This window comes from Mauremys reevesii, linkage group 1 (genome assembly GCF_016161935.1).
Source record: "Mauremys reevesii isolate NIE-2019 linkage group 1, ASM1616193v1, whole genome shotgun sequence".
Lineage (NCBI taxonomy): Eukaryota > Metazoa > Chordata > Testudines > Geoemydidae > Mauremys > Mauremys reevesii.
In genome coordinates, this window is record NC_052623.1 from 217,348,670 (window position 1) to 217,358,948 (window position 10,279).

A 10,279-nucleotide genomic window follows, 5' to 3' on the forward strand; every position below is an offset into this window, starting at 1 on the left:
ATTGTTACTTAACAAAGATTTCTTTATTAATGACTTTGCGTTAAAGGGTTGAAACTGGGATGCAGACTGTGCAGGGTAGGGTGTGCAGTGATGTAAAGACCGCCTCTAAACTCGAGGAATGACAGGCTCCTGCTCCTAGAGTGGTATGCAGTGCCGGACTGGTTGTTTCAACGGAGCCTGCCATCCCTCCTTTTTGGGACTCTGTGTGCGGGGGCTATCTGTTCTTGTTGCGGAGGAGGACGGCTACAGATTCCCCTGCTGCGTGGCTCTGTGGTCCAGGACAAGGACTGCTGCATAAGATCTGTAACCGCCCTCCCCCGCTACAAAGTCACGTACCCCCCCACCCACACAGAACATGGAAACCACCTCCCATACCGACCAGGGTGCCTACTTACTGCACTGTGTGTGTGACCTGCTGCTGATCCTGCCCCCGTGTCTGTACCCTGGTAAAGGTGACTGTCCTATGCAATTACCAACCCCCTTCCCCCCCCCTTCAAACACAGTCTTCTGTACAAAAACATGACGGAAACAGTAATTAACAGCAAAGTATTTTTAATAATCAACTAGACAGTTAGGGGATGAAACTGGGCTTGGGGCTTGGGTGAGTCAGGAAGGGAAGGACTTGCCAAAATTTAGGGAATGGGAGCTTTTGGGTACTTGAGCACTCTGCTGGGGTGCGATGACAGTTTTCACGGCCCCTGGCACCCCTCCTTGTTATTTTGGGTGAGCGGGGTATGGGACTTTGTGGCGGGGGAGGGCGGTTGCAGATACACTGCAGGGGGGCTCTGTCCTCCTGCCTACGGTCCTGCAGAACATCCACAAGGCGCCGGAGCATGTCTGTTTGCTCCCTCATTAGTCCAAGCAGCGTTTGAGTCGCCTGCTTGTCTTCCTCACGCCACCTCTCCTCCTGTTCGCTGTGTGAGCGCTGGTACTGAGAGAGGTTCTCCCTCCACTGGCTCTGCTGGGCCGCCTCGGCTCAGGAGCAGCCCATACGTTCAGCGAACATCTCGTCCCGTGTCTTTTTCTTTCGCCGCCTAATCTTTGCCAGCCTCTGTGAGGGGGATACTGGGGCAGGTCTGGAGACAGTCGAAGCTGTGTGATGGGAAAAAGGGAGTGAATTCCTTGCAAAGATACATTTTTGCGAACAATGAACACAGTCTAGTCACTCTCTGTGAACAAGACCATGCACAGCACCTATCTCATGAGCACTGACTCAGGACAAGTTCTAATTTTTGGCTTTCGCTTTCATTGCCTGGGGTCTTGAACTGGAGATCAGACAAGCGGGGCAGGTCAGCAGAATCCGTGCAGCAGGCAGGCATGGTAAGCCATAGACTTTAGGATGCTTAAAACTGAATGTATGGCACTGTCCTCTTGCTGCAGGCAATCCGGAAAGCATAAACTCTGCTCCTGTTCCACCTCCTCACAGCTGTTCCCTGGGAAAGATCTCTGTATGCTGCCCCTCTGCAGCCTCCACCACGTGGCTCTAAATGGAGGCTTATTGTCATGCAAAGGAACAGTCAAGCATTCCCAATACTAACAGTACACAAATTACTCTAATTAAATGCAGGAGTCTCTGAGCGAGATCACCCTGAGGAGGATCACAGAGCGAGATAGAGAGCGCATGCTGTGTGAAAGCCAGCACAAACCAGGGGCCTATGCTGCCATGCTCATGGAGGCAATGCTCCCAGAATACCTCATGAAAGCCTGGCGCGGAAAAGTGTGCTACCACGGAGCACCCAATAAGGCAGCTCTCCCCAGGAACCTCCTGCGGAGGCTTTTCAATTACCTCCAGGAGAGCTTCGTGGAGATCTCCCAGGAGGATTTCTGTTCTATCCCCATACATATAGACCTCCTTTTCACATAGTCCAGATTCCTGTTACATTAATAATAAAAGTTTACATGTTTAAAGCACTTACCGACTGATCCTTCCCCTGATTCCGGGGTCCGGGGTAACTGCTGAGGAGGGTTGGTAGGGGATCTCCGTGAGGGTGATGAATAGATCCTGGCTGTCGGGGAAACCAGCGTTGTAAGCGCTGTCGACTGCCTCCTCCTCCTCATCTCCTTCCTCATCTTCCCCGTCCACGAACATCGCCGAGGAACTGGCCGTCGACACTATCCCATCGTTGGAGTGCACGGTCACTAGTGGAGCAGTTGTGGCAGACCCACCGAGAATGGCATGCAGTGCCTAGTAGAAGCGGCATGTCTGGGGCTGGGCTCCGGAGCGTCCGTTTGCCGCTTTGGTCTTCTGGTAGCCTTGTCTCAGGTCCTTGATTTTCACGCGGCACTGCGTTGCATCCCGGCTGTATCCTCTGTCTGTCATGGCTTTGGAGACCTTCTTGTAGGACTTTGCATTCCGTTTTTTGGAGCGCAGCTCTGAAAGCACAGACTCCTCGCCCCACACACCGATCAGATCCAAGACTTCCCGGTCAGTCCATGCTGGGGCCCTCTTTCTATTCTGAGATTGCATGGACTCCTCTGCTGGAGAGCTCTGCATCGTTGCCGGTGCTGCTGAGCTCGCCCCGATGTGCAAACAGGAAATGAGATTCAAACTGGCCAGATAGGAAAAGGAATTCAAATTTTCCCAGGGCTTTTCCTGTGTGGCTGGTCAGAACATCCAAGCTCGGACTGCTGTCCAGAGCGTCAACACAGTGGTGCACTGTGGGATAGCTCCCGGAGCTACTAAGGTCAATTATGTCCACACCTAGCCTAATTCGACATAGCCATGTCGAATTTCGCGCTACTCCCCTCGTCGGGGAGGAGTACAGAATTCGAACTAAAGAGCCCTCTAGGTCAAACTAATTAGCTTCCTGGTGTGGACGGGTGCACGGTTAAGTCAAATTAACGCTGCTAAATTCGATATAAACTCCTAGTGTAGACCAGGCCTTAGTGCAGTTTGTAAAGCCAACTCAGCAGTAGCTCTCATAACAGCCCTGGGGACCATATCCATGGTGAGAGCAACTTTACCTGCTGAGAAGGAAGAAGAGCCCATGGGTGGCAAGTTTGTAAAAATTTTGGTGGGGCCCAGAACCCGCCCCCAACTCCGCCCCCACCTGCCTAAGGCTCTGGGAGGGGGCTCGGCGGGGGAGGTCTGGGGTGCAGATCCTGGGCTGGGGATTAGGGTGCAGGAAGGGTGCTGGGTGCAGGCTCTGGTCTGGGGCAGGGGGTGGGTGTGCAGGAGGAGGTGAAGGGTGCAGGCTTTGGGATGGAGTTTGGGGTTGGGAAGGGGTGTGTGGGAAGGGGGAGGGAGTTTGGGGATAGGAGGGAGTGCAGGGTGAGGACTGTGGGGCTGAGGATGAGGGGTACATGATGCAGGAGGGGGCTCAGGGCTAGGGAAGAGGTTGGGCTGTGGATGAGGGGTTCGTGATGTGGGCGCTCAGGGCTGGGGCAGAGGATTAGGGTGCGGGGGGATGAGGGGTTCATGATGTGGGGGTGCTCAGGGCTGGGGCAGAGGATTAGGGTGTGGGGGGATGAGGGCTCTGGCTGGGGCTGAGGATTAGGGTGCAGGGGGATGAGGGCTCTGGCTGGGGCTGAGGATTAGGGTGCAGGGGGATGAGGGGTTCATGATGTGGGGGTGCTCAGGGCTGGGGCTGAGGATTAGGGTGCGGGGGGAATGAGGGCTCTGGCTGGGGCTGAGGGTTTGGGGTTGGAGAGGCTCAGGGTAAGGGCAGCCTGCCTTGCCAGTACTGGCGGAGGGCAGGCACTAGGACCCTGCGGCAGCAGACAGCAAATCTGCTGGGAGCCCTCCGGGCAGCAGCGCGCTGCGTTCTGTCAGGCAGGGACGCAACACAACGCGGTGGGGGGGAACACGCGGAGGGGGTGGCAGGCGGGGCTGGGACCTGCTCCAGGCAGGGTCGCGGCGGCGGGGGGAGACCTGCGGTGGCTGGGGCCAATCCAGGCAGGACCAGGGGGCGGGAAGAGACCCAGCTCCAACTATTGCTGGAGCAGGGCGCCCAGCCCTGAATATTGGTGGGGCCCGAGCCCCACACAGATATATAACCTGCCGCCCATGGAAGAGCCCATTGGTCTCTCTGTCTTGAGAGTTCCCGAGACTGTCCAGATAGCTTCAAAATGGTGAGGGCCGGCTTTAGGTCAATTCAACCAATTCTCCTGAATCGGGCCTTGCCCCTAAGAGGGCCCCACGCCCAAGCCCCGGTACTGCATAGCAGCAAGAGCTGGTGCGCTGTACCAGGGTGGCCCGGATTCCCCAGGGGGCAATTTAAAGGGCCTGGGGCTCCTTCCCGGCCCTTATGGAGGGAAGTCACAGCTTGACTATCTCTCCCATGGTGACAGAGGACTTGCTTGTTTGTTTCTGATCCAGCAGTTTCAACCAAGTATTTTAGGGTATTTTAGGGTGACCTCCTAAATACAGGGATACAAATATCTTCAGCCCCTTTGCCCTCAACCACTGTTTGCTCACTGTCAGTGGAGTTTCTCATATGGGGGAAGTACCGACTGGGGGAAGTACAGCCTGTAAGTATCAATGTAAAATCCATGCACACCCTTTTGAAATAGAGCAGAGTGTCTCAGTAGAGCAGAGTGGCTTTCTCTGCATTTTGGCAGTGGGAAACTTTCAGCCCATCTCAGTCTGCATTTCCAATAGATTGCAAAGCGTCATTGCAGGTTAGTGGATAATGCACTTATATATGGGCCAAAAGACTGTAGATTTTTGTCTCCATATACTAAGATATGGATTTATACATAGCAGTGGCACCACAGGACAGTTGTAGGGGAAAGGTCTTGTTAGAGGTGTTGTGCTTTGGAATCAAGTTCAGCTCTCTTCTGCCTTTGGTGGGGCTCTGTGCTAATGTTGCAGGAGTGTCCCACAAAGAGACCCATGTGCTGCCCCTGGGAGGGGATGATAAACTCTGACTTTCCTTTATCTTGCAATCTATTGAGAGAGTTGTGAAAGAGCAAACAGCATCTGAGCCCATGACATGAAGATTTTGTTAATATTTAGCTCTGATCCAATGCGCATCATTGGTAGAACTTGGAGTGCTTTACAAAGGAGATCAGTGTCATTATCCCCGTTTTACAGATGGGGAAACTGGGTCAGAAACAGGTGAAGGGACTTGCCCAAGGTCACCCAACAGGCTAGGTCCAAGAATAGAAGCCAGATCTGCTGAGTCTCTGTCCAGTGCTCTATCCACACCACCTCATATTTACTGTAACTGTGCCACAGACTCCTACTGCATGTACTTGCTTTTGGGGGCTGCAGATCAGCTCTCTCCATGGCCCCATGGAATGAACCTAGACACCGCTAGAGGATACCTCTGGGGCTGTAGGAGTCAATAGTGACTAGACTTTTCATAAGCTAAATTTTCAACCCAAAAATTGTTTTAGTCAAAACAAGTATTTTTTTTATGGAACATGTCAATTCCAATGAAAATTTTGAATTTTCCCAATGGGCAATGTCAAATCTAAAATTTCATTTAACATACCATTGCATTGTCTTTGTGGGTAAAGGAAATAGCATTTTATGTCAAAACATGAATTTGAAACAAGAATTTTTATTTCATTTTGACTTAATATTTCTCAAACTAAAAGAACTGAAGTGAAATGACATTTTAAGTCAAAACTGAATGAAAATTGTCATCTTCTGTCAACTATCTTTTGAAAAAAAACCCACCACATTTCATCTTGAGTCAGTTCAAAACTCTCAGTAGGCAAACAGAATTTTTTTTTGACAAAAAATTTGAACAAAGTGTTTTTGTTTTAATTTTTTTAGAAAAAATGTTGTTTTTCTGAATATCTATTGTCATGAACATACAGCTAAGGGTAGCATAAAATCCCTCTTTTACCTGTAAAGGGTTAAGAAGCTCAAATAACCTGGTTGACACCTGACCAAAAGGACCAATAAGGGGAGAAGATACTTTCAAATCTGTGGAGGAAGGTTTTTGCTTTGTGCTCTGTGTGTTGTTGTTCTCTCTGAGACAAAGAGAGAGACCAAGCATGTAGTCCAGTGCCTACTGAAATGATACTTACTATTTCTGTAATATTAGATGTAATAGCAAGGAAATGCATTAGATTATCTTTTGTTTTAGATTGTGAATTTTCCCTATGCTAAGAGAGAGGTTTTCATTCCTGGTTTGTTCGTTTTTTCCCCTAACTTTAAAGTTTTGCCTAGAGGGCAATCCTCTGTGTTTTAAATGTTATTACCCTGTAAAATTACCTTCCATCCTGATTTTACAGAGGTGCTTCTTTTACTTTTTTTCTTTATAATAAAGTTCTGTTTTTAAGAATTTGATTGGGTTTTTAGTGTCCTAAAAGTCCAAGAGTGTGGTCTGTGCTCACCTTGGTTACTTATTTGGTTGGTATATTAATCTCAAGCCTCCCCAGAAAAGGGGGTGAAGGGACTTGGGGGGATATTTTGGAGAAACAGGAACTCCAAGTGGTCCTTACAAACACATTAACTCTAGTCAATGGGATTTCTATATTTGTGTGTCTGTAATGCGATAACTTTTGAATGCCACATCCTATCAATTCCAAAATCTCAGAAAATGCTCTAGTCATTAATGGCCAGGACTCTTTTGATGTTGGTGAAAATTTGAAAACCTCAAGGAGGACAATGTGGGACACATGAATCTGTGGTCACTTCTTTAACACTCACAGTCTCTAGCACCTCTGCAATTGTCTGTACATTAAACAACTGGTTGATGGCAGCCACTTCCAGCATAACAATACTGCATCTCCTCCTCCCAACAGAGTTCAATATGTTGACACCTGAAAGACCTATCACAGAGACAGAAAGAAGAATAATGTGTGTGTGTGGTGGGAAGAGGGTATGGGAGAAGAAGGGCCTAGATGTGTACATAGCCCCTGGTATGGGGGGAGGGGGAGAAAAGGGAACCCTAGCATGGGAGAGGGAGGGACTGTGTACACAGAACCCCTGGTGGGGGGCGAGAGGGGCACACAGAGCCACTAGCAAAGGGAAAGGGGGAAATGAGGGTGTAGCAAAGCGATGGTGTAGCACCTCCTGCTGGTCATCTTGGGAATTAGCTCTCCAGCATATGGCGTGCCTCCTCCTGGCCAGTGTCTCGCCTGCCGCTGCCCCCGTGTCCCTTCCGGACTCTGCTGCCCTTTACCTCAGGGTTCTGCCCCAGCAGTATCCCCACTCTCTGGGTCTCCCCTTCCAGGGGAACCTTTAACCCTCTAAACCCACCTTGCTTCAGTGGCTACTGCCAGTCATCATCTAGCCCCTGCTCACTAGGGCAGACTGCAGTCTGTAATCCACTCATCACTGGCAAGGGGGTAGGACCTGCTGCCTTTGCCTATCCCCGGGCTGCCCCTCTTCTGGTCCAGTACCTCTGTAGGCCTTCACCAAAGCCTATAGCCTGGGGGGTTTTCAGGCTGGAGCTCCCCAGCTCCCTTTGCCCTTTTCCCCCGCACTGCTCTGCTTCAGGTACCTTACTCTCAAGCAACTACCCCTTCCCACACCAGGGCTAGAGTGAGCCACAGCCACAGCCCTGGGGTGTCAGTGATGGCCCATTCACCCAGACTAGAGTTATCACCAGACAGGCCATCACCAAGACATCTATCCCCGGATGACTAACTTGTACTCCAAGTCCATAAAGCCTACTTTCAATAGAATTATATTATTCTTTAAATATTACCCATATATACATCTCACAATGACTACGAGACTTGATAAGTCATCAGCTTTCTGTAGATACCTTACATGTGGCTCTTTAAGGGTAAATATATTGCAAGACATATATTAGGTATAGTGAATTTGTCAGGTCTGATGTGAGAGTTGTTTGCAAAGAAAGGGGATCCTTTGCCAAGGAGCCTGTGTGTCACAAGCTTACACAGCTGGAGTCTTGGGGTGGTTTTAGCTTTCCCCTCCCCTGGGCAAAAAAATTAGGGATTGTTTTCATAAAGAAAATACTGCATTTGGAACAGAAGCTCGTTATCTCACTTTATTAAAAGTGGACAGATTTAGTCATGGTAAAAAACTACATTAAAATGATATTCAAAAGAGTGTACTTTGTCATTTTTTATCTGTACCCTCAAATAAAATGTTGTGTGTGCAATAAGCTCGGCCTACACTGGCTCCGAAGTGTGTGACCACTTTGTGTTGTGTGACCTATCGGTGCAGAAACAGCTCTACAGCACTGAGCTGTATAAAACCCTCTGTTGAGGAAATGCTCACTGATCACTGCCCCAGAGATGGGGATGTGGTTAGTCTGGTGTGTGGTGGCCCTGTACTTCTTAAGTAAGTCCTTGATGGAGCCGTGAAATCCCCATTCTAGTGTTAGCAGAATACAGCTCATTTGTTTCTTGTGTTTTGTCTCACAGGACACACAGACGCTAATATCACCCAGACACCAAATCTGGTACTGAAGAGAGGACAGACAGCCCAGCTGACATGCAGACAAACTGATAATCATAACTCTATGTACTGGTATCAGCAGCAGCAGGGGAAGGGTCTGCAGCTGATCTATTACTCAGTTGCTGTAGATAACAAGGAGAATGGTGATATTACAGATGGATTCACAGTCTCCCGACCAAAGATCGACATCTTTGACTTGAACATCTCATCTGTGAAGATGGAGCACTCAGCTGTGTATTTCTGTGCCAGCAGTTTAGACACAGTGCTTCAGAGTCACCTCCTTCCTCTACAAAAACCTCCCTCCTTCCCCCCACACTCCCTCAGAAAGAGCAGCTCCTCCCATCTGCACATATGAGAGAGATCAGGCTACTATCATACAGAAAGAAACAGCTTATTACACATAGAAATCATAGGTCTGTAGGACTGGAAGGGACCTCGCTAGGTCTTCTAGTCCAGTTCCCTGCACTGAGGCAGGACTAAGTATTATCTCGACCAGCGGTTCTCACAACAACATTTTTGGTGGCTTCTGGGTGCGGCCACCAACTCTTGCTGTTGGACCCTCTGACAAATGTTCCTAAAATACTTAATTAACTTTAGGAAAAACAAATAAATATTCACATATACATGTCCAAATCATTGCAATTTATTTATGTAGGGTTTTTTGCAGACGCAAAAATAAAAATAATGTATAGTTTTATTTTGGTGCCCCTGACCCCCACTGCCTCCAATGACCCCCACTCATCACCTCTGGCCTTCACTGCCTCCCTCTGGGCCCCCCACAGATTCCTCTGGGCCCCCTATTGCCTGCTGGGACCCCCCATCGCCCTAGGCAGAGTGGGGGGGCATGGGAAGGCATTTCCCCCTTCCTCCAAACTGCAATCCTCAGGCTGGCAACCTGTGTGGGCAATGTAACAAGTTCTGCAGAGGAGACAGGAGATGTGCTACTCCCACCTTGAGCCCTGTGGCAGGGAGTCCGAATTTTGTTTATAAACATTGATTAAGTGGGGAAGTGGGTTAAACCTGCCCCTGGAGTGTTGTGGCTGAAGATGGGGCTAATCCCGCCCCGGAGCCACATGGCATTGCAGCTGATGGGACAGAAAGAATCAAAGGCAGAGCAGCTCCTTTGAGTATGGGTTATTTTCCTGTAAGAGCCTCATAACATATAGCCGGTGTTCACTTAACTAGTCATCAAGATGTCACCGTTGCAGTCATGCCATTCCTATCAGTCAAATGCAGATTGAAGGCAGGGCAAATGGAAAATGCAACTGTGTTCCAAAATCCCAAGACTCTTCCTAGTGTCATCAGTTTAGCCAATAGAGGGAAATTAAGCGAACTACAAAAGGCTACAGATCTGAAATAGTCTGTCCAGTAGAGGGCAGTGGAATCCATCCATGCACATAATTGTCAGAATGGCACAAGTCAATGATAGTCACAGCACATATATTCTTAGCAAGCTGGCATAAGTATAAATACCAGGGTGGCTGTGGTAACATGGGTAGCGGCAGCAAAGGAACAATTCTGTAGTGCCACGTACTAGCCCATGCTACTGCTCCACTGTTATTTAAACTCATTCTAAAGTGACGAAAGCTTGGGCGACTTTGTGTGCACACATAGGGGAATCACAGCCCTAGTTCATAGGGTAGGTATAGCTTATGTTGGATATGCTGGTGAAACAGCTCTGCTAAAGAAATCTGATTTTAGACTGGAATGCTTTAGTTTTGAAGAGTGAGGCCAGGAGCCAGGAATTTGTAAGTCCTTTTCCCAGTTCAGCCACTGACTTGACATTTAAGGCATCTCTGTGCTTCTGTTTCTTCATCTGTAACACTCATTACATCACAGGAATATTGGAAGACTCTCAACTCCTCATCCCACTGGAATCATGGAAGCTCTGCGTGTCAGTTCTCAGAGTACCCAAGACTGTGAGCCATCTTGTGAGGGAGACTTGCTCGT

The 10,279-nt window shown here is 49.1% G+C and overlaps 1 gene segment (V, D, J or C); it reads left to right on the forward strand.

Moving 5' to 3' along the window:
• Positions 1-8,165: 8,165 nt before the first annotated feature.
• On the forward strand, positions 8,166-8,731 carry LOC120380009. The segment is given in 2 exon segments: positions 8,166-8,212; positions 8,296-8,731. Coding segments are annotated over 2 exon segments (435 nt in total).
• The last annotated feature ends 1,548 nt before the right edge of the window (positions 8,732-10,279 follow it).